We start from the raw sequence: 24,355 nt of genomic DNA on the forward strand, positions 1-24,355 counted from the left end.
TGCAGGCGGTTCTGTGCAGAATTACATCCCGTTGGATAGGAAAAAGCCCAGGGGAATGTGTTCCCTAGCTATAGATGATTGTGTTCAAACTCAATTCAGCTCTCAAGGGGAATGTTTGGTTGATTTCAACCTTGCCTGCAGACATCAGTAGGAAGTAGCAGCCCTGCTAGACTTCTAGGAAATAAAACAAAAATGTAAATATGAAATATAGTGATGTCTGCAGTGACCTACCTATTGAATTCGTGTTGTTTGTTTGCTAGCATGAAGAAATAAGGTAAGAGTTTTATTTAGTCTGGACTTTACTGAAGGTGTAGCAAGATGGTCCCCGTTGCAAGGAGATTAAGAGAATAGTGCGCTCTGATTAAGTGAACAGCTTAATTAACTGATGGAATGGGATGGGCTGAACGGTAAAAGAGAGAAACTGATGGATGATTCTCCTTTCCTCCCTGTTTAACCAGATCAATCAGATCACTATGACCCGGACTATGAATTCCTGCAGCAGGACCTCTCGAATGCTGATCAGATACCTCAGCAGGTGCCAGGTATCCTCAGCCCCTTGCCAGAGTCCCTGGGCGAGTCTGGCTCCCCTTTCCATGGACATACTTTCCAGCTCCCCCAGGGCAGCTCTCCTCCGCTGGAATTTTGCAGCCTCTCGGGAGCTGCGCAGCCAACAGAGACTCCTCCAGCTTTACCAGAAAAGAAGAGGAGGAGCGCAGCCTCTCAGACTTCAGATAACTCAGGCTGCAGGATCTCGTATGAAAGACACCCTTCACAATATGATAACATCTCAGAGGACGACATGCAGAACGCAGGGTCTGTCGCATCAATACCCTTCACACCACTTGCTGCTGTTTTGCCCTTCCAGCAAGGAAACTCTTCAGCACCGGTCGAATTAATGGCTGACTTTTCTAACAGTGACCCAGAGAAGCCACCACCTCTGCCGGAGAAGAAAAACAAACACAGTAAGCAAGTTCTTGTGTTTGGGTATTACTTTTATTTTTACCTTTCCCTTTTCTTGCCGTTGCCATATTTCTGATGACCACTAAGTAATGGTGACCCCAAAGAAACGAAAAGTGCATTGGCTTGAAGCATCTACAGGATGTTTAAGTGACTGCTCCATGTACAAACCTGGGATCTTAATCAGATCACAAGGCCTGATCCACCTGAAAGTGATGGTCAGGTTGTAGTAGTCTGGTTGTAGCTGAATGTCCCCATATACAGAAAAGCTCTTCTGTCTCTCTCTGGTAAGCAAACAGTTAAAAGACACAGAAAGCAAGTAAAAAGGAGCTGAGATGCTGGTTTGCAAATGACAGAAAGGAAATAAATGCTGGCACGGTGCACAGCCAGGGCTGCTTGTTACGGTTCCTGCTGCTCTAAATACTTGCATGCAGCATCAGCTGCAAGGGGATGGGTACAGAACCTCCTCGCCGTAGGGTCAGGCCGTGTGGGCTCTGCATATGAATACCGAGGGCTGGGCCAGGATGGTTTGACATCAGGCAGGCAGGGATGGACGCAGGGCCACGCGCCTCTGTACACGTAGACAGCTTTAGTGGGGAGAGGCGCCGGGATGGGCCGTGGCTAAAAGGCAGTTGGACAGTTGAAAGAGAGACCTGGGCTGTTTGCTTTTCTCTCTAAGCCCCATGTCTTTGTTTTCTCTTATCATATAAGATGTCAAGGGGTTACTTTAAAACCGATTTTAAAAGCTCTCTTCTCCTTTATTGCCCGCGCACACTTTTAACCTCAATAGCAAGGCCTCGTACGTGAATTTTCTTTGATGTTAGAACAGAGCTAACTGTCATCTGGCACTATCAGAAGCTCGGGGGATTGATCAGATTGCATTGTTAGGAAAAGCAGAAGCTGTTATCTAATGTGTTGACAGCTCTGCTGGCCTGATAAAGCCTCCTTGGTGCAGAGCTTGTAGTGGTGCCTGGGTGATACCTGACTGCTGCAGGTCTTTAGCTGCATTCATGTGACACTAAACTTGTTTTACATTGCCTTTCCTTCGCCGATTATCACACCACAGATCTGTGGTTGTTAGTTTTACTTTTATTTTCAACATAAAAAGGGCAAGGAAGCATTACTCAGGCCGTATAGTAGCACCCAGGGTTGGGGGCCCAGAGGCTGATTTCTGTAGATACTCTTGTGTAATCGCACGGATGAGGCGGTGCTGCTTGCACAGCCCCAGCAAACTCCTGGAATCCTGAAGAGATGCATGAATTTATTAAAGATCTAGAGCTGTCACAAATGCGACTTGGTTTTAGTCCCTTTGTTGTGGGTCGTCCTTTGGTGGTTGGCAGGAAATGTTGCAGCAGAGACTTTGATGGTCTATTAATAATGAACAGCAAATCCAGCTTGAGTCCACCATGTGTACTGCTGGGAGCTATGCTCAGAGGGACCTCCAAGAGTTGACTTCTCTATAATTTAAACAGGGGAGTGGTAAGCCTTTTAGACTGGCATGAATTGTGCTTTTACTGTGCTGTACATGCTACTGTGCTAGGGGCAAATGACTCCAGCCTTCTGCTTGAGCACCGCTCGCGCTCCTGCTGTACAAGGCACAGACAGGGAACAGCTTCTGCCTTGAAGAGCCTGGAGTCAGAAATAGCAAGATCCTCCCCCCAGCCAGCTTGCAGACTGGTGGCGAGGCACTTATTCATGTTTCCTTCCCTGTCACTGGGAACAAAATGCAGCCTGGTGCCCCGCAAGCAGCTGGTACTTAACTGCAGGAGCCGTGCTGGGGGCATTCTGGGCTGAGCCAGCGTGTAATGGGAGCTCTGAAAAACAGCTCTCCTCCCAGAGGTGACAAAGACTGGCTTCTTTGACCTTGACTTCTGCACTGATGTGTGATGTAACTTTAAAATTTCCATTATTTTGGCTTTTGCCTATGCTCGTGGCTCTGTCACTGCTGTGCGGGGCTGGTTGTAGCGCAGCCTGCTGACACAGCACCACAACCTTGGGGGGGTTCTCTTCATCAGACACTGCTGTGCCTTCTCTGTATTGCAGATGCACCTTACTGCTCATAATCTTCTAAGAATTCCTTGCAGACCCCAGGAACCACAGGTCCACGGGTGTTCTCGTGACACCAAATGGTTTGCTGCCTATTTTCTCCCTGCTTCCTGGACCAGCAGCTGCTCCTGCCGGCTGCGGAGCTCCCCCAGTACCGTTAGCGGCCACCGGTGCAGCGTGAGCAGTACCCGTGAGTTTTAACCATGTGGGCAGAGCTGGTGTATGCCACCGATCCCTGAGCAGCTTTAGCTCCTCCAGAAACAACAGCCGAGGCACTGCAGGGAAGGTGTTCCTAGCCACAGTAGCCACAGTCAGTCGTTAGTTGTTTTTATTTTATTTTTTTTTCTTTCTCCGCTTTCAAATATTTTCAGCCTTGGTTCAGAACTGACATAAGCTGGGCATGGTGCTGTGGTGGGAGAGGTTCTCTGTGTCTCACTCCTCCCTTCTCTCCCGGGTGCTGCTTTCAGACCGTGTCACTCCACCCGGCTGCTGACGGGTGAGGTTGCAGCCCCCATCCCCTCCCTCTTCACAGAGCCGCTGCAGGGCGTGCGGCCCGATCTAAGCCGGTGATGTAATTTCCCATCTGCTTTTTAAATTTCTGCCTTGTTAAAAACCACACCAGGGAGGGGAGGGGAGAGAAAAGACCCTTGGCAAACAGCAGCCTCAGGAGTGGTCCCGCTGCCTTAGTACCCTGCTGAAGATGGGCAGCGGTTTAACGATGCCTGTTTTCATTTACGCTCTGCAGTCCCTACTTCTGAGCCAGGTTTGTATTTCACCATCCCAACTATTTTTTGCTTCACCTAAAAACGGAGATGAAGACAAAGCAGAGGCAGAGACGTGCTCGCCCGCCTCAGACGAGTAGTAACAAGCAGGGCACGGGAGCTGCCCTGGCAATAGGATGCATTAGCCTAATAAAGAGCCGAGATAAAAGAGCTCTTCATTATTCCCTTACAGATTGAGTTAAGGCTCTCAGCAGCATTCAGGCTTCCTACCTTGAATTACAGTAATTCAATTTTACGCAAGTATCTAATGTGTTACCCTTTTCACCAACACTTCCCAAGTCCCTACTGCCAAACAGGCTGCTGAGCCCAGGAACTCAGCTATTGATCCCGGTCTTGGGATCTGAGCACCAAGTGTAGCGCTGTTTTTGTAGGTAACTGCATGAAGGCTTGGTCTCAATTGAGCAATTTCAGCTGCATTATACCAGGACTGCCAAGCCCAAGTTCTTGGCTTTTGTCCTAATCAGTTGATGAGCTCTCAGAATGTGGCCTTTTCCCTGAAGCTCTTGTCCTCCACCCTTCTCCAAGGAGTCTGGATCCTTAGTTCACTTTTGCTGCTATAGAAATATCTCGGAACTTACCCTCTGAAGTTGTTTAAATATCTAAATGCATTTTTGGAGTGCAGGTATTAATGGGAACACCCGAGTCAACGGAATTGCAGGTACTCCAAAACACTTATTATTTCAGTAATTCGGTATTTTCTGTACCAAGACTCCATTCCAAGAGGAATGGTTTAAACCAGCAAGGATGGCGACTGTCATCTTGGTGCAGTGCTGGGAAGCCAGGAAGGTGGCCGGGGGAGGAAGAGGAGCAAGGAACACACAGCAGGAGTGCTGAAGGTCAGGATTGCAGCAGCCTTGGCAGAGCTCTGCGGGAGCTGGCAGAGCTGCGGGACACGGACAGGTTGTCTGCTGGCAGCCCCGTGTGGGGTCACAGGACAGGGACAGCAGGTGTTGCCGGTTGGGATTGAAATGTACCAGCTGAGCTTTCCTGCACTCTGTTGTTTTTTTTTTTTTTTTTCTTCTTTATTCTATTTTCTGGAGGAGGGATGTCATTCTGTGGGAAGGGGCAGCTGCGTCAGCTCCATTTCTAAGCAGAATTTAAAATACTGGAGGAAATCTGAAAAAAGGAGCAAAAGACAGGTGCAAAGCGACTCCTTCCTGCCGACACATTCGCACGGCTGCATCCTGTTTGAAGCAGGCTGGTCTGTGTCTCTCCGCTTACAGGTGAACAGGGGGGTTGCCTTGGAGCTAGCATGGGAACCAGCTTCGTGATGTGCAAATACTGCGCTGGGATCACTGCATTTATAGCTCTCACTGAAGCCATCCGTGCAGTTCAGCTGTACAAGGAAAATGCTAGCAGAAGCTGAATGATTGCCTCCTAATGACTGAAGTTACAGAAAATGACAAGTGCGCATTTATCGGGGTGGGGATGAATGATCAGAGGGTGTTGTGCTTGACAGCATATTTGCAAGAAGGCCCTAGTTAGTTCTTCCTATGACACTTAACTACAACTGTTGCTCCAGTTTGCAGGTACGTAGATTAAAGTTATTTGATTTCCATTTATTACGTACATAATAGTTCTGGGGTTTTGCAGTAGTCTTCCTGTGCTCCTGGGTGTCTTTCTCCCTCTTCCACACTAAAATATTGCAGCAGGAGCTAATCTTTTGTCAGAGCTACGCAGGCAGACCTGTGTGCTTTTTCACATATTTTTGAAGGATATTTTACAGATGCAAAAGTGCCCCGAATGAGATCTGATCCCATTTAAAACTTCCATCAAACAGCATCTCAGAAATGCTTTAGAATCAGCTGGATTCAGTTGCAAATTTAGAGATGCAAGGATGCTTCAGAGAGGGATGGGAGCGAAGGATGTTGGATTTGAGCTCATGGAGGAGGAAGGCGAGGTCAGTGGCACTTCTAAAAGGCCAGGCTCTTGTGCCAGCAGTGGCACACGAACAGCTGAGGGACGGGTCATGCAGGCAGGTGTTTTCCAGTAAGTTCGATCAGCTGCTAGGTTGGGGAAGCACTGCGAGCCCTCTCATTCTAGAAATCATGCTAACTACAGATAGGAAAATTATTACAGGCACAGGAATTATTACAGCTTTACTGTCAAGGTTGCATCTGTGCGAGGTGATTTGTGTCTCCTACAAAGCAGACCGAAGTCGTTCTCTTTCTTTTGGTGACCTGGGGCATCAGCTGTTGAGGAACATTCCCCAGATTGCCCCAGGTTACATGAGGAAGGGGTTCGGTCTGAGACTTGGAGAGTCAAACCCCTCAGGTAGCTATTTGGAGACATCACTGGTTTAAGCAAAACCGGTGCCAAATTCGTTTGTGGCCTGCGACAATTTTCATTGTGTGCTGGCTTGCAGGATGGGAAGCTCACAGATTCTTTCCTCCAAGGTGATCTGCAGCCTGCTGTGCGAGGCACCGCAGATGCCTTGCTGCTGCTGCCCTGAAGCAAGGCCCAGCTGCAAGAGCAGCGTGGCATCACTCCTGTTTATTCCGAGGGTGGGCACCGTGCCTGCTTGGGGCAGGACAGGCTGCAGCACGCAGACCAGAAGCAGTGAGCGTGACCTTTTTGTGTTGCAGTGCTGGCCTACATGCAGTTCGTGGAAGACTACTCGGAGCCGCAGCCATCCATGTTCTACCAGACCCCGCAGAACGAGCACATCTACCAGCAGAAGAACAAGCACCTCAGGGAAGTCTATGGCATCAACGACTCCTTCATCAGCTTAGAACCCTCTCAAGACCTGGCACCTCCACCCGCTCTCCCCCCGAAGCAGCGGCAGCTGGTGAGTGACACTCGTGGTGCCCTCCCCAGCAGGGCGCAGCAGCCTGGTGGGAGCAGCTCTGGGTTTGCTGCTCCTCCTCCTGACAGGCTGTGGTTGTGGGAGGATGGATGTCTCAGTGGTGTTACCCACCCCGTGTTCCTTGCCATCTTGTTAACACGTTTTCAGGCGTTTTGCATCATCTGCTTTGAGCTCCTGTGCTCCTTTCTTAACCCCGCGTTCAGACTATTCCCCGTCAGCTCTCAAAGTCCTGAAATGCCCTGAAAATGAGATGTTAGCCTTCCACATGGCACGGCTGAATCTGTGCCAGACTGGAGGCTTTTTTAATGATGAGTGCTTTGAAGATTTTGACACGCTGGGCGACACAATTTTCGAGAGATTGCTGCACTGTTGTTCCCAGTGTTGTTTTGAGTTTGTTGTCAAGGATGCCACTAATAATAACCATTTAAACATAATCACTGCTTTTATGGCTCAATCTTTGCCAGAGCCACAGAACTTTGGTCCAGCCATTATTTAACTCGTGCGTGTTTTCCCCACATCAGCCCCCTTCTGAGATTCAGGATTTTACCTGTTTTCTGCAGTTCTGTGGCCGTAGGAGCCAGTGGCACCCCTGCCTTTGTGTGCCCCAGGGCTTTGGTGGTGCTTTTTTAGCTTGGTTTGGTTTGGCTTGTTTGGTGAAATTGTTTCATTTATTGGCATTTAACAAGAATGTTAATTGCCTTCTGAAAAATGGATTTTCACAGTGATCTTCTGGCCATTTCAGCCTCCTGGCACACAAAAGCACGTCCACAAGTGTATGTGCATGGGGTTGAACACTACGGTGAGCTCCATTTTCCACATGGGGGATGAAGTCCTGGCCTCAGCGATGGCAGCAGCAGCAGCTTTATTTCCAGCCTCAGTGGCTGAAATAAAATAGATTTTGTCCTATTTCTTTTTAAGGACCTTTTTTTCCTTTCTCATTTTTGACTCCAACCTCCGAGGGCTTGTTTATATTTTTCTTTATATTACCTTTTTTTTAAAGAACAGCTAAAATGTTTTTAAAATGCATCGTTTTTGTCGATGCTATCTGACTGACATCGGCCATGGCTTTAATAAAACAGGAGGAGATGCTGGAGCAGAGCCATGCTCTTACCATCATCAGGGCAACTGTTGCAATATGTGCTGCCCTTATCTGTGCTAAAGTTGGACTGTCCCAGAGAGCTACTTTTTAACGAATTGGGAAAAGCTACACAGAGTTCTAGTGCGGGAATTCACATAACTACATTCCTCTGACACAGATAGGAGTCCTAAAAAATGAACATTCCTGGCCAAATGTTAAGTAAACTGAGTATTATGCATTATTATTTTGTGGGGGTGAGACCTTAAACGTCCCGACCCATCCAATTTTTAGGGATACAGAAGGCTCTTCAGGACTCCTCTCTGAAGGATCAGGCACTTCCCCAGGGGCTCTGGTCCCCTTGTCAGAGAGATCCTTGCACGGTCCCTTGTAGTCCCTTGCCCTACCTCCTCTTAGAGGTGACCGTGCCCTAGTGGCAGTTCCTAATGATGGCATGGTCTCTGCATGGTCATGTAGGGTAAGTAGCAACGCACAGATTTCAAGCTGGGTCCTAATAATTGTTTATTACTGTGCTCATTATTGTGCAGAAGGGAAATCCAGCTCCTTTTTAGAGTGTGTCAGCTGAAGCAAAGCGTTTCTGCGCTGCCCTTTAATCATTACCTGGGCAGCCAAAATGTCACTGCTTTGCCTTGCAGGCATTCTTGTAGTCTTGCAGGCTTGATATTATCAAGGTGATGCTCTGCCTGAAGCAGAAGTTTCTTAAAATGCAACCTTGTGCCCCTACCTTCATCTCTCAGCTGGGAAAGTGGTGTGAGCAGACAATGGCTCATTCAGCAATCCCTGTAAAAGCCATCAGACTCCATTGTTCCTCTGGTCCTGCTGCCCAGGGAGATCCTGAAACAGCAGATCACGTGGACATCAGCTGCTCCAGCAGCAGGGAAGGTTTGCTGGACGGACTTCTCCCTAAAATAATAATTAGGAAGTCCTTTCTTGCAAGTTTCGTATCTTGTATATGAAATATTTGCATGTTATATTTGACAAGGCAGGGCTGAGAAAGCCTAGGTCCAGCTTAGCCTCCCCCAGCCCCTTACAGCAGTGAATTGAGGTGAAATTCCTGATAGTATTTATTATTTACTGCGTAATATCTCCCTCTTGTGCAAACAATGTATAATATGGGCTGGACTGAAAACTCAGTGGGCATTGTTTTTATCCAGTATCCCTGCAGCATCCGTGAAGGCCCGTAGACCACCGGAGAGTCCCGAGTTTCCAGCCCACAGATTGCCAAAAAAACTAGTAGTGTGCAAGGGATGGCTGCTTAACAGCCAGGAGGAAGACCCAGGTCCCTGCTGGGCAGCAGTTCGTGCCCATACCTGCTCCTTTGGGCATCTGTCCCCAGCGTTATGGGGAGAAAAGGGCGTGTGGAGCAGCCTGCCTCCCAGCAGCTGCCCACAGGTGAACTGGGAGGGGGAGGTGGGCGTTTGTTTTTAAGAGGTTTGTGAAAAAAAGATTATTCATACTGTCATTTTTGTTGTGCCCCCTGAGCTCAAGAAGGGGGTATCGGTGTGTCTGGTGCTGATGAGCTGTACAAATAGCTGTTTGCTCAGCAGGCCATTGTATTCATTGTTTTACAGTTAGCAATTTCTTAGCCTTTATTCATCGCTTTTTCTGTGCTTTCTTTCTTTGTTTCTTCTGTCTCTCGCTTTCTTCCCCCTCTTCAGCAGGCCTCCTATGCTGCCTCTTCTTTCCCTTCTGTCTCCTACTGTGTCCAGCAAACTAAAGTGCCCTTCACCCCCGAGGACACCGGTGCCACTCAGGGCCTCACTATGTCAGTCTCTAACTCCTTTCTCAACCGGCACAGCTCCTTTCCTGTGCACTCGGTGAGTTGCTTTCTGCACTTCTGTAATGTGTGTGTATTTGTGCCAGTGGTTAAATGCTCGTGTCCCAACCTGTGCTGATGTTCTGGGTAAAGAGAAAAGCTCTTGGGGGGCTACGGGACTCAGTAGCAAGCAGCCAGGTGATAAAACTGGTGTGTAAATCTCATTAAATGAAATGCGGGGCAGATGCAGCTTTCATTACTGTCTATCCACATCTGGAGTGACATCTGTGGAGGGGGACTGGCAGAGGAGATCAGGCCTGTGTGTGAAGGCACACTCCCATGACCTACATGTTCCCCAGGCTGCACGCTGAAACTGCCAAGTCTTTTTGTTCTGCTGCAGAACGTCAGCGATGTGGATGAGTCGATTAAATGCTGCTGCGTGAATCTGGCCCTTGGAGAAATAACGAGCTGCCATCCCTGAAGTACACGGATTTAGGCAAATGCATGGAACAGTGGCTGCAGCTCCTTATTTTTTTTTTTCCTCTAGATGGCCTCTCCCACATCTTTCATCTCGTATTTGCTTGTCCGCTTCCCTTCACATCCCCTGGTCCCAAACAATCCCAGTAAGCTTGTATGGTTTGCTGGCGAACGAGCAGGGTTTCTTCTCCTACAGCTCTGGTCTGAAAAGAGAACCACAGGAGGAGCTGAAAATGATTGAAATTGAAATAATAATCTGAAAGTACCGCTTAAATCTGTGATCAGCTGCTTAAATTAAATGGTAGCAATAACAAAGTGTTAATGTAATGAAATTAAATCGAACCATGGGATTCCAGCAGCTCAACAGCGTGAGGAGCGCTTGCACGTAGGGCTGTGTGGTTATGTGCTGATTGTCTGCCTCATGACAACTGAGAATGGATTATTTTTTAACAGTAACTTGGATATTTAGTAAATTAGATTTATTCTGGAGAAATTATCAGGCAAGAGTTAAGAAAATCCAAGAGTGTTTCAATTAGTTTAATGCTAAATGTTTGAAAGCCGTGTCCTCACGCTGTCACTGCCGTCTTTGCATTTCAACGCTTGCTCGTTCTCTAAAAATGAATGGCAATGATGTTATTAGCTGCGTCTGAAGAAGAAAGTATTCAAGTAGAGTTAACTTCACAAGCCCTAAATTAAAGCTTTCAGCTTCCACTTGTAGGAGAGAGAGCAGTATCATCATTTGGCTGCATAGTTAAAGGCTGAGGTCTGGTAAGGTTACTGCTTGCATGAGTCTGTGGAAAACAGTTTTAAAATTTGAAATAATGCAAAAGTTCTGAATTGTACAGCTTTCTGTTTGATAGCAGTCCTTGAAAATAGAACTGTAAGACCAGGTAAAAGCACTTCACTATTTTTGATTTAATTGAGAGCCTATAAATATGATGCTATAACATTCTAAAAATGTGTGGGCACGTTCACTTTAAAAAGTGTCCTGGTTAGATGGAAATGGTTACTGCATACTTAATTATTTTGACCTGTTCTAATCTTGCTTTGGACTACAGTATTCTGAATAGATTATTTTATGAAATGTTAAAACTTCATTAAAAAATCCTCACTCATTTTTGCAAGGATTTGGTAAAGGGAAAATGAATGAAGCATGAGGAACAATGAGAACAGTTGGGCAATGCACTGTCAAATGCACAAAGGAAATAACTGAATTAAAAGTGGTGACTTTTCCATTAATGCCTTTAATTTATGGTAATCTTGTGGTCGCTCATGACTCTAGCTGGTTTATTTTTTCACAGGCAAAAATGAGATTTTCACCTTTGACAGTGACTCTTTGTCTCAGAGCTGCAAAATACCGATGTCCTTACATGCTTCAGAGCTGGCCCATATAATATCACAGCCACGGTTTATCCCATTTTCCCTCTCCCTAATGAGACAGAGAAGTGAAACAGCTGTCAAGGTTTGGATGGCTCCCAGGGTGACACCCTGCATTCCAGCACTCAGAAGGACCTCGGAGCCCTTCTTGCAGTCTGCTCCTGAGCATTGCCTGGCAAGACTGCCTCTCACGTGGGGGATGCTCCAAGCTGCACCAGGAGCACTTTGTGTGCATTGCTCTGCTCTCCTGTCATTCTCATGCCTTCGTTTTCTGCACTCTTTCACTCAGATGAGCACTGTGGTGAGCAATAAACCTGTTAAGAGCTAAGCATTAGCAATCCACCGGTCCCAGCAGGGGAATTAATTCGAGGAAGAGCACACCTTTTGTGCACCAGCCAGCTGAGGGGTTGGCCTCCTATGTACCCAAAGAATCAGTGGAGATCATCAAAACGATACGTCTCCTGCGTTAATCTTTATCCCTTCTGTACATGAAGCAAAACCCTCCTTAGGTCAATACCAGGAAGTCGGAGCTAATAAACCAAATGGCTGTGCATTACCACAACGTGAGCAGTGCTCTGCAGATTTCCAATCATAGCCAAGTGCCAGAAAGTGCCCCGTGCTTTTGTTTTTCCCATGAGACTGGCCTGGGATGGACAAGAGTCAGTCCCAGGAGAACACCTAGCCCCGTACCAATCTGTTCATGTGAAGGCATCAGGAAAGCCAAGCCTATACCATGTTTTGCATGTAGCTTACTATGCCTATGCACAAAGGAGTAACGACTCCATCCTTACTACTAATTTATAGGGCTTCAAAAAGTTCTTTTCAGACGGTGCTTTGAAGGAAGGAGAAAAAAAAAAAAAAAAAGTGAAGTAGTTCAGACCATCTTTACTCTCTTAATTTGTGATTCGTGAATTTCTTTTCCAGAATCCTTACTCTTTTTTTCTTTCCCCTCAGAGCTGCAGACGCTGCTGCAGTCCAGAAGCCACCAGCGCTCTGCGAACCCACTAATCGCGCTTTTCCCTTCTTTGCAGGAAATTGTGTCAGAAGTAATAGCTTTTACTGGATAGAGGCAGATCTTAAGCAACTGGATCAAACCTCATAGGTTTGGCAAGTTGGGTCTGTTTTTCACCGAGTCTGATTCGTGTCTAGCCTCTGTGCCAGCAAGGGTCATGTTTGTAGTGTGGGCCGATGCTGGAAGGAAACACAGCATCATCGTCCCCGCTGTTACACCGTGAAATCTCACATTGCCGGGACAAATGGATCATAATGTCAAGAGTCATTTTAGGGATTCCCCTCTCTTTTGAAAGCAACTCTCTGTTGCTAGACAGTGGGGAAGGAGGTATGCAGTAAGAATGCATCCTCCTTCCTATCCTAAACTTGGTTTGCAGAAGTTTTTCCCCAGCAGATCTCCTCCCTCCCTTCCCATTGTGAGACAGAGATGCTGCCTTTTCCATCTCGTTGTGCTGTTGACTGGAAATGGGTGAGCAGATTTCCAAATGGCAGGAATCAAATCTCACGGCTTCCTGGCAGTGGGGGAACTCTGCACTGATAGAAGAAATCATTGAGGAGACAAGATACACTGCTCTCTGTCTACGTATTTTCCACCAAAGACCGCAGAGAGACTTGCATTCACTCACAGCTAGGAAGTTTTCTTTGTTGAAACAAGGGATGCAGTTGTTTTCTCTGAGTCCTGCAAATAGCACTAGTGGAAATTTGGCTGTGTTCTCCACTATGGAGAAATGTCTTACCTTTCTCTAAATGCTGTTTTGCCTTGTGTTTTCTTCTTAATTAAAAACCATTTCCAGTAACTGCCAAGGAACCAAATTGGCCGCCTGCTTCCACCAGAAAGCATAAGTGATTTCCTTATGAAAACTCTAGTTCAGCGCTTCTGTTTTCACTTGCTCCCACAGTTCTTTTGCAAATTGAGAAAATGCTCAGAAAATTCACAGCAACTGTTTCTCTTTCTTGTGTGCGTGTTAATGTATGTTCAGGAAAAGGAGGGTCAGATAAGCGTTTAAAGGCGCACGCAATGCCGACATGTGCTTTGCATGTTTTCCCCACCTTGCTCCTATTTGTGTAGCTCAGTTCCAGTCTGCAACCCAGACTTCAGCTCCGATCCTTGGCAGAGACTGCGTTTTTTTGGATCCATATGGTGCTCTGATGGTGGGAGCCACTACGAAACCAGGACCGTGAGATCCCTGTGTTAGTTCCTTTCTGTCCTAAGCAGGATTTGGCTCCTTAGTTTGGAGCAGAGGGAAAGGGGAAACAAGGTTTGCGTCCATTTAAGCAGCTGTTGAGTACTAAGTATTGTTTTGCCTTTCCTGTTTCATGTTCCTTTTGCATTTCTGTTCATTTCCACTGCCCGCAGCAAGCCTGCATGGCAGTATTAAGAGTGCTGTTGTATGCCAGCATTGCTGAATCCTGCTTCAGAAAGGCACTTCCTCCGGGTGCTTACATTTATCTTGCACTCTCTGTCTCTGCATAGGTCTCTAAACAGTCAGCCTGCTGGTTTCACAGGCCACATGCCACGTTTTTATGTGGCTGGCTTTGGGAGTCTCCATCTCCACGCTCTGCCTTTGAAAGATCTGTCTGCCAGATGTAGTGGTATTGTTCACAGGACAGCCAGGAGCTGATGCTGTGTTTGTGATCAGATTGAGTTCTCCTGATAGTTTCAAGAGAGATACACGATAGCATGGTTACTGAGTCTTGCAAACCTTCTCATCCCCCCAGCCATTCTCACTGCAAGGTTGTACAAGAAGCCTTCCCTTAAGAAATTCTCCCTTAAGGAGGGTTCGGATGTTGCGCTTTTGAAGCAGAAGCCAGGAGACCCTTTCCCAAGGGAACCGAAACCCCGTCCATCCATCTGCTGTGCTGACCACTATTTAAAAATAGCGAGGTCAGCCGTGCAGCCGGGTCAGAGGCTTCGCCGCGAAGCATTCAGGCACGAGGGGTTCCTGCCTTTCCTGTGGCAGTGCTTGAAGCCGGTCTGTTGGCAGCCTGTGTTTCCAGCCATTCATTGTAGGAGCGTTTCCTTCCTCATTAGCAAAAGTACCTGGAAGTCCAGCATTGTGTCATGAGATAGGAAGTGTTTTCCAATAGTTGTCTGTGTAATTATATTCCTCGGGTTTGTGCAACGCCCAGGGTTTTGCGAGCACAGTTCTCCGCTGTTAGAATCTGGGCATCCAGTTCTGGCGCGGTGCCCACGTTTCTCTCTTAATAGCCTTAGCAGAGGAGATCTAAAAGATTGATCCTTTCCTCTGATAGCGTCGTGTTTTGGAATTCTGATGCTCTATCTGATCTGGGAGTGTCTGGCAAGATTGCAGATTAATTTGGCAGAAGTCGGTAGGGCGACTGAGAAGGCTTTGCTTAAAAGGTAAAGACGGGGGCTGCTGATGCTGCAGATGCTCTGACAGCCATTTAATTGAATTCAGCTCCGAATTTAGGATGGAGATTGCTGTCGCTGGCAGTCAGTGACTGCCATAAACACCCTTCCTCCCTGTTACTTGGTCAGCCGTGCCTAGGGGGTGTTGAGAAGCATCACTCTTGAAATAAGAAGTTTTCTGTTAGTGTTTATCTCCTGCCAGCTAATCCAAATAAACGTCTCTAATGTCACTGACCTTTGGGACATCCTGTGACTCCCCTGTTAACGATGGAAAGCTGTTCTAAAACTAAAAATCAAAGGCAGCAGCTTGGGGATGTTGAAAGGTGCCATCCCTGGCAGCGCCGTGTGCCGCGCTGGTGTCAGTGTGTGTAAACTGTCAGGTCTGGGCAAGTCGGCTCCCGCTGCTCTCAGGAGATTGCTTCTCGCTGAGAGCACGCTTCGTGGGAATGCTTCCCAAGTGACAGAGAGCTTTTTATAAATATACTTTACTGGTAAGGGGAGAGGGATCTCTCTTTGCTCTCTTTGCTCCCTGTGCTGGCCATTTGCTGTTGCAGGTCAGAATCCCCCGCAGCGGGAGACCATCCTCTGGTCCCTTGCTAGGAGCCTGGCAGCGTGCGCTGCGTTTGGAAAGAGGAAAACATCGGTTCTCAAAGGATCTGGTTGCTTTCTAGCTTCCCCAAAATTATTTCAAATTATTTCACCTGAAGCAAAGCCGTGGAGCAGGAGGTTTTGTCAGTACAGCCATCACCGAGGCCTTACTGACCCCGCAAAAAAAAACACCAAGAAGCAGAATGAAAAAAAAAAATGCCACTGATAAGTTTCCAAGATAAACCGCTGCCTGTGATTCTGTGGGGCCAGGGGAGGACGAATTTGCTTATGACAGTTGTCTTGAATGGCCTCTCCCCTCCCAAAATAAGCGTGGATTTTACAGGATGACGGCTTCCCAGAGCCGAACACCGCCCAAACCCTGCGGAAACCATCGCAGCAATTCCTGCTGCAGCTGCCGGCTGGGCTGGGCCGGGCTGGCCAAGGGGCGCAGCAGGAATGGGTGCCATATGGACATCATCTCCACCGCAGGGTGTTTTTCCACTTTCCAACTATGCTGCATTCTTGGCTCTTGTCCCAGCATGGCTGCATAGCTGGAATTCCCGAGCTGCTTGCCGGGGAGGAAGGAGGGGAGGAAGGAGGGCTCTTCCTGGCTGCCTGCTCCGAGCTGCAGCCGTACGGGACCGGGAGCTGAGAGCAGCCTGGTTAATGAATGCCAGCTCACCAAAGGCTTCCCTGGGCCGTTCCCTTTGTTAACAGCATGCTGAGAGCGTGTCTGCACCGTGAAGTGATGGATCACGGATCCCATCGTGAAGATGAATGCGTTTTCCTGGCTACCTGGGCCTTAAGCTGGTACTTTCTACGCACCTCGTGCCAAGATATTGTTTTGAAAGGCGCACTGGCAAGGCCAAGGGGAGATGAATGTGTACAGATTGTCAGTAGTAACGTATCCACATTCAGAGTTTTAAAATTGATGCAAAGTCGTGCTATATTTAGGCCTAAATTGCCTTCGAATTGGCATTAATGTCTCCGAAATTCTGCAAGTCAGAAGCTGTGCAGATTTTCCTTCCCTAGCAGCAGTAATTCATCTCCCTGAGCCTGCAGGCTGCACACCACGCAGCCCACCAGCTGCCGAGCCTCCGGCCCCCGTTTGGCCTGAACTAACCCTGCTGCTGCCCTGGCACGGCCTGAGCCCTTCGAGGACGCCTGCCTGTCCCCAGGCGATGCGGTTGAGGCCAGGAGTTCCCCTTGCTCATGGTCTGAAGGAGCTCTGCTGCTTCCCTGCAAAACCTTGACTTTTTCTCCAGGTTCAGCAAGTCGGAGATGGTAACTTTTGGGGGGGACCTCGGTGGAAGATGCCCGTCAGCTGCAAAGTAAAGGACAGCAGGGTGCCTGCTAGGGTGCAGGAAGCCCAGCAGCGGAGGCACTGGGATGCAACCCGTGTTGGAGAAAATCATTTCCCTTATGGCAGTGTTGTATCTCACCATTGGGGCAGCAGTTTGCCTTCTCGAGCCATCACAAGAGTGGTGGGAGGTCCATGTTCTTTGTGCTCTGCTCCAATTCTCTCTGTGGGGACTGGCCCGGGACTCGGGGCATTAGTTGGCGCGTTAGCGGCAGTGAGATCATGGAATAGCGGGGGGACGGGGCAGGCACAATGAATCTGCTGAGCCAAGGTGATGTCATGAGCCTGGAGTCTTACGAGGGATTTAGTGTTTTGTGCCATGCAAGTGAAAATGAATAAATGTAGAGCATTTATCCGGGCAGAAAGCAAATAGAGAGATTAGACTTGTCATTGTTACGAGGCAGCACCACGAGCGGATGGTGGCCCTGGAGCCGGGACTGCTCACCCGTGAAGAGACGAGCAGGAAGGGAGAGGAGCCTGTCCTAGAGCCGGGCTCCTTTCAGCCACGGGCATGTGGTAGGGATTTGCATTTTGATTATTCTTCAGTAGTCTTTTAAGCTCTCTTTCCAAAGCATCTCCCTCTGCTCCTCTGTATTATGGCCCGCGATTCATTTGGGGCCCCTAGACAGCACCCAGAGCACAGCCGGACTCAAGGCACGGCGGAGGGCAGCCGCTGGAGGACTGGGGTGGTGGAAGGTAAAGTCTAGCCGTGGACCTTTGTTTCCTTTCCAGCTTGTAGTGGAAAAACTTCTTTGCCCGGGCTTCGAGCCTGAGACAGTTCTCCGTTCAGATTTTTAAGCTATTGCCTATTTCAGAGGTAGGAAAAGGAAACCAACAAACACCACCGAGGTGATGGACGGAGCTTTGATTTCATCACCTGCTTAATTCCCCATAAAAAACGTAGCCTGAATTTTCCAACTCATGCCTTTGTTTCCTTTTTTTTTCCTTTTACCATCACAGCAGGGTGTGCGTGTGCTTCCTGAGAGCTCTGCAGCGCGCTGTCCTGCAGCAGGTTGCTCGAGCAGGCAACCACCTCAGCTTCATTTCAGCATGGTGTTTTTGGGTGACGTGATGCTTCCTAAAGCTCCTCTCCAGCAGGTTTAGCATTGTTGTCTTTTTTTTTTTTCTTTCTTTTTTTTTCCCCTCTCTCTCTCTCTCTGGTGGGTGTCGGCTTTGCTCTCTTCTTGTTTTGGAGATACCCTGGTGGTAAATCTTACTAGCACCAGATGTTAAAAGACAGAGGATTGCTCGTGTTTTTCTTGGCACAACATACTCCCACTGCACCCTGCTTAATATTATCTGAACAGTAATCTGATGATTAGGAGAGAGAGTGGAATAAAGCTTTCTGTAGATGATCTCTTTTCATCTCTTCAACTGACTTTTAGAGCCACTGCATTAAAGGATTGGTTTGATGAGGAATTCATTGCTCCTGAGGGCAATTATCGGTTTTGCTCCCAGTGTTTCTCAGATGGGAAGGAGTAAAAGCATCTCCTGTTGTAATCTCCTTTATCCTTCAGCGTAGCTTTGAAGATGGGATCCAGTCACCTCTCCCTGGGAGCTGTGTGTTCTGGAACAGACTTGACACAGGAGCTGTTAAATTACAGGGCTGGAGCAAACGGCATCTTAATTTTGGATCCTGTGGAAAATCCCAGAAAAGCAACCATCCCCAGCGTACTTCTCTCTGTTGAGACGCTTCCAGCGTGCTCACAGTCCTGGTTTCTGTATGGCTTCACATCCTTTCAGCTACCCAAGCGCCTTCCAGGTGCACGTTGTCACTAAGTGCTAAACCCAGGCTTTCCCCGCTGCCCAGCAGAAGCTGGGTTCCTGCAGACAAACACCACTGCCCACCTCCCCTGCCCGGCTGCTGGTGGTGTCAGGGCTCTCCTCACCATGAAAAAGCCGCCTGCCAGCCCAGGCAGCAGTTCCTGCAGGAATGGGGGGATGATCAAATAACGCTCCCTCTGCTGGGGTTCGCCTCTCGACCGTTGTTGGAATTGCCTTGTGCTGTCACTGCTGAGCTGCTGCTGATCTAATCTCTTTTTCTTTTGTCTGTCTCCTTCCTTTTCCCATCTTCCTCGTTTGTGTGTCGTCCATCTCCGCGTCCTGTAGTACAAGTCCGTGTTTAGGTCCTACTCCCAGGACTTTGTGCCTCACAACCAAGTCTCCATACCTCCTTTCCTGTCTTCTACCTCCTCGTCCTGCTCCACCCCGCCTTTCCCCCCCGTCCACCCGTCTCAGAGCTCTGACCTAGCGGTGCCAGCCACGGCCAGCCAGTCTCCCAGCGCTGGGGATGTGCCAAACTCCTCTTCGCAGGAGAGCAGCTTTAACGGGAATGCTCCTGTCTGCCTTCCTTCTGAAACCTCTTTCACTGATTCTCTCCAGACGGCTTCGGTGAGACTATCCAAAGGGATTGTAATGCACCTTAATGCAAGGCTGGGGGTTGGTTTTGTTTGAAAGAAATGTCGCTTGTATTAATACATGCTTAAGCTCGATGTGATCTAGCCTGGCTTCCAAACTCGTGTGGGAATGCAGAGAGGTAATTTCATACAGAGATTGCTACAAAAAAAAACTGAACAACCTCATGGGTTTGAGAAAATGTTAATGCCTGTGTTGGAAACGTAAAATGTCAAATGCTGGTGAAGGGGAGAGGAAGAGAAGTTGCTCTAGCTTCCTGCAATTGTGATACAAGCCAGAGGAAGGTAAAGGGGTGGTGTGAGGTTGGTAGTTTCTGAACACAGGCTCCCAGCAGGGGTTCTGTCCCGCAGCTGCTGCTGCGGCAGGAATTGGTGAGTGCTGTCCTGCTCCCTTCCCCCTGGGGAGCCCCTGGGGCTGTGGGTTTGGTTCAGCTCGTGCTCTCCTGCAGCTTCCTCCAGGCTCCTGCTCTTCCAGCAGCACCGGCTGTGCACGTGGTGGCAGAGTCGGTGCAAAGCATCGCTGTCGGTCGAGTGGGACTAAAGCAGTTCCCTCGCTGGCGGGCGCTGCCGTGAACTCCAAGTCCCAGGCAGTTTTTGCAGGCAGCGGGCAGGTTGCTTCGTTGAGCACCTCGTGTACAGGGCAGCGTCTCTCCTCTTCGCTGCAAAACCCAGAGGTGACGGGATTAGAGCCTGAGCTGTGTGCATGGTGGTGGTGCCTCTTCACAAGGCTTGGAAGAGGGACACAGACAGCAGAAGCAATGAGCATTTTTCACCCTTTGGACCTGACCTCGCTGTTGCATCTTCCTTGCTTTGGGTCCTTGCTACAGCCCAGTGGCCCTTGAGCTTGGCTCAGCCTGGCGTGATGGCTGTAGGCTGTGCTGTGAAGCAGTTTTAGGACACACTTGGCTCTTTGGGGCTGCTCTGCACCTAGCAGCAGGCCTGGTGTCAGCAGGGCGGGTGCGTGTGCTCCAGGCTCTGACCGCTCAGCAGCCGCAGCCTTCAGCCCTCGTGCGCGCTTGGCACCTGCGCAGTCCCCTCTTGCCACGCAGTGCCTGCTGCAGCTCGGGGCCCTCTGGATACTCCTGGAGACCCAGAAAACACCAGCTGAGCCAGAGGCAGGGCTTCTGGCTAGGTGGCAGCGGCCGCAGGGCACCGCTCCTCCCAGGCATGGGCACGGGCGCTCGCTACCAGCTGGCGAGGGGCACCGTCACCTATCTCCTTTCGTCCTGTCTCCCCTAGAGCGAAAACGCCAGCGAGGAGGCTGGTGAGGGTGAATACGTCAATCTGTATTCCTCTGGCCAGAGCAACGGGGAGGTCCCTCACCCTGCAGGAGTAAGTAACCTGGAGAGGGCCACGCACCGGGAAGGGGCTGCCTGGTGCATGCTGAGCTCGCGCTTGGTACCGGCCCCGCGCACCCCGGGGTGCCCTGTCCCCTCGCCGGCTGTCCCTTTGCTTGCCCTCTCCTGGCTTGCTGGCTTTGGTGGCCTCCTGGTTCGGGTAGAGAGCAGGCTGTCAGGATGCCCTGGCAGGATGGAGGGGTGGCTTCTCCTTCCTCCCTCTCTCACCTGCGCTTCGCTGTTTGTTTGGAGCTGCTTGCGTGAGGTTCCCCTTCAGAAAGCTGCGCTCTCACCAGCACGGTCCTGTGTCCGGGCTCACTCCTGTAACCGCTTTGGCTTTCCTGTGTCAATAAATAAAGCCTTCTACTCCTCTTTTTTTTTGTTAACCTTTTACTGCCCCATCTGGGTACGAAGTGCTGGACTGATTTAGGGCTGTTTCTTCCTTTCCTCACGCCTCCTATCTTAGGAATTTCCTAGAGGGGGCAGGGTGTGCTCCGCGCCAGGGAGGTGCCATCTTCCTGTTGTGTCAGAGCGAACGGCGGCAGAGGTCTGTGCTGGTCCCGTGCCCACCTAGGCAGGCGCTGCTCCTGCAGGATGTCTCCGAGACCTTTATCTGTGCTGGCGTTACATGGCCGAAGAGATAGGGCTCCCATCACTTCCCTTAGGAGACACAACGAGGCAAGCCCGGCACTTCGGGCAGTCGCTGTTTGGTCCTGAACTGTGAAAAAGGGCTTTACAGACACAGTCCGGGACAAATCTGCAGCCACTGACACACCTCACCTCGCTGCTGCGTTTTGCAGGCTGGATCTGAGTGCAGGTGGTTTCAGTCCCATGTGTTCAGCAGGTTGAGTCTTCAGGTTCCACTCTGCGTGGCGTTAAATGACTCTGACCTCCAGCACCATGAGATCAATGTTCCCATTTGCCATTCATGGCTCTTTTCCTCTTGAAATGGCTAATTTGAAATACCACGTGATTTGCTCTCCCAGGCTGGGTTTGGATGGCTCTGCTTCTTGCGTTAGCCTCGTTTCCCAGCCGTGAGTTGTGAAGTGGGAACGTTTTGTCGCTGTGGAAGCTCTTCTGATGGGCACGAGGGGAGCAGGAAGGGCAGTCTGCACTCACCCCCTGATGGTCTGGTCTTTTGGGGGCTGGATCTGAGAGGGGAACTGAAACGGGAGCCTGGAGCTGGCTGTGCCCCTTCTGATTGAAGGCAAGGACGAGTGTATCCAACAATAAGGGCTGAAAAAAAAGTGGCGAGAGGGTTAAAATCCAAGACAACAGCTGACTTGTGTTGTAACTTTCAGCATCATTTCACAATGTTAAAAGCAAACAATACTAATTACACCAGTCTCCAGAGATGGTCCCAAATTTCCTGTCTAATTAACTTCTGTGTTTTCCTGGCATTTGGCATTAACTTGCATCAATCTTTAACCGCTCCGTAGGAATTTACAGTAAAGGGCCGTTTAGAGGCAGTAAGACTGTAAATGCAAGCCTAGCAGTGCTGTAGGACCCCAGGCAATAATGAGAAACTTGTTCTCTTTGCAGGAATCTCCCTCCGTCAAAGAAGGCCACTCCAAAGACTCCGGTTCAAACAGCAGTGCCATGGGGAAGGAAGGCAAAGATGGAGCTGAAAGGTAAGCCCAAATCCCACAGAGCACACGCTTCCCAACCTCGGGGTGTACAGAGCATCATCCTTTCTGTCCACCCCCTGGCAATCAGTCCTTGTGGCTGCCTCTTCGGCCCTCAACCGTCCCAAAGCCCTTCAGATTTTAAGCCTTTTTTTTTTTTTTTTTTTTTTCCTACAATGGATGAGCGGTAGGATGCTACTGCAGGAGGAGGCAGGATATCAGGATCCAGGCAAGATATCAGTACTTAACTCAGCGAGCCTGCAGGGGTTAATGCAGCCTATGGTCGTCATCGCAAGTCCATCTAATTGGCAGTCCTGTCATAGACGCTGGCTGCTCCCTCCTGCTTCCAGGGAAACGTGCAAAAAAAGTCTGTATTGCTGCTGGGAAATCGTCTTCCAGAAGGGAATTTCTTCCTAACGCTGCTAGTTAGAGGCTGGCTGAGGCCCCAGAGCAGGAGGCTTTATATCCCTCCTAATGCTCTTAGCTATCATTTGTCTATGTAAATGAAGAGGTGCAGGCTGTAACAGATGGGCTTCAGGAGGAGTGGAGTGAGTGCTTCCCTGCTGCTTGAGATTGCTCTTCAATTGCATTTCTAAAGCAAAAATAGAGAACAGCATTGTTTGGTGCGTGATAGTCAACTTCCCTCCCCCATTTTCTTGCAGTTGGTCTCAGGGTTTTAATCCCTGCAGTGAAGGAGACAATGCAGCAGTGCTCTGCAAAGCCCCATGTCAGGGGAGAGCACAGACTGGTGTGCTGGATTCTGACCTGTGCCTGGGGAAAACTGTTCAGGACGGGCACTTTTTTCATTTTTTTTTAGGAATCCAAGCACAAAGAGCACGTGTCCAGGTGTAAGAGTACCTGCCTTTGGGGTAAGAGTACTAGGGTTGTGAATGTACACCAAAAAAGGGGTCAGAGTGCTAAAGCTTCCTGCAGAGAGAGCCTGCCATTTCCCCTTGCAGCAGCACAATGGGCTGTGAGCTGACTGAAAGGTATACACAGGCAGAGGATGTTCAGGCTCTCTGCATTTGAGGAAGGGCTTAGGTTTGTGTGCACGAAAAATGTGGTGAATTAAAGAGATGTGGAAGTGTGCACTCATGCAAGGCACAGTAAAATCCTTTCTGCCAGAAATCCAGGCACGCGAGTGTTCAGGTCCTAAAGGTTCGTCTTCTGCTTTTCAAGAGGTGAGCAAAGCAACAGAATTAAAGCTAGACGTTTGGGCTTGTTTGCAAAAGATTTACCTCCAGGCTTTCTGTGTACTTACTGCTGTTAACCAGGGTCTGTGTACTGAGAGCTTGGGTTGGACCCAGCATCTCTTCTCTTGGTTGGCGATGGCACTGATGGTTGTTGCCTGTGGTTTTTACAGGCAGCAGCAGTCACCGGATGCTTTGGAATCGTCACAGTTGGAGGAAGAAGTAGATGAGCTCTCCCTTATTGACCACAGTGAAATTATGGCTAGGTTAACGCTGAAGCAAGAGGTAGGTTCCTGCAGGGTGTGCTTCCATACCCCTTGGTTTATATTCTGCTGAGATCTGGTTCTCTGTGTGCACAAGCAAGGTATCAGCTTTTATTTGATAGCAAAACTAGGTTGCAGCACAAGTGGTGTGCAGCTTTGTGTGTGCAGTGTTGTGAAAGCGTGAGATGCTCTCTAAGAACCCGTTCGTCCTGTGCCCTTTCCCCAGCCTGCTCCTTCCCACGTCATCAGCCTGTTCCAGTCCGAAATGAAGCACAAGTAATCCAGGTGCAGGTTTGTGGCACTGCCCTTTCGGTCCGGAGGCACGTTCAGCAGATTTCCTGAGCAGGACATTATATTACTGACATGCAAGAGCAGCCAAAACAGTGCTCTGTGCTGGAGAAACAGCTTTGTTTCTAGCCTTGGGTGTGCTCCCAGACAGCTTTGCTCACTGTGCTTTTGAACCAAGCTGCCTTTGACGTGCGGCTTGAGGGAATAGGCAAGTTTTTGAACCTTTCAGCCTGTCAGGGGGCTAGCTTGAAAAACAGAAAGAATTTATCATTTACTGGCACTTTAGGAGTGGTCTTTGGTGAGCGAAGATGCAGGGGAGAAAGTGAGAAGCCATTAGTCATTCTGTAAGTAGCAGTTCCTGAATCTTGCCAGAGGGTCACCTGAAAAATTCACATTTTAGACATAGCTGCTCCATGACTGTAAATCCATGGTTTTTTTCAGTGTTTTGCATATTGAAATGACAGACCTTTATAAAGAAAGCCTGGCATGACTCCAGTTTTCCCTGCAGGAATATCTCCATTAACTTTTTTTTTTTTTTTTAACCTGTGATTTCTGAACGTTTGGGAGTAGCAGCTTTGTGTCAGCCCCTAACTTTTTGCTGTATGGTCTAC

General features: G+C 49.0%; 1 protein-coding gene across 6 annotated transcripts in view; it reads left to right on the forward strand.

Moving 5' to 3' along the window:
* The window catches only part of RAPGEF1 (Rap guanine nucleotide exchange factor 1), an 85,956-nt gene that overhangs the window by 49,216 nt on the left and 12,385 nt on the right, over positions 1–24,355 (forward strand). For 2 of the 6 annotated variants that reach the window (XM_082775640.1, XM_082775642.1), the window contains 7 exons: positions 459–962; positions 6,371–6,573; positions 9,346–9,504; positions 18,737–19,018; positions 20,281–20,373; positions 21,921–22,009; positions 23,367–23,478. In XM_082775640.1, the coding sequence (XP_082631766.1) occupies positions 459–962; positions 6,371–6,573; positions 9,346–9,504; positions 18,737–19,018; positions 20,281–20,373; positions 21,921–22,009; positions 23,367–23,478 (1,442 nt within the window). The remainder of the gene's footprint in view (positions 1–458; positions 963–6,370; positions 6,574–9,345; positions 9,505–18,736; positions 19,019–20,280; positions 20,374–21,920; positions 22,010–23,366; positions 23,479–24,355) is intronic. The other 4 variants (XM_082775641.1, XM_082775643.1, XM_082775644.1 and 1 more) reach the window with 4 other exon arrangements.

The sequence above is a fragment of the Aythya marila genome (genome assembly GCF_965140915.1).
Source record: "Aythya marila genome assembly, chromosome: 19".
In the NCBI taxonomy this organism is placed as follows: Eukaryota; Metazoa; Chordata; class Aves; order Anseriformes; family Anatidae; genus Aythya; species Aythya marila.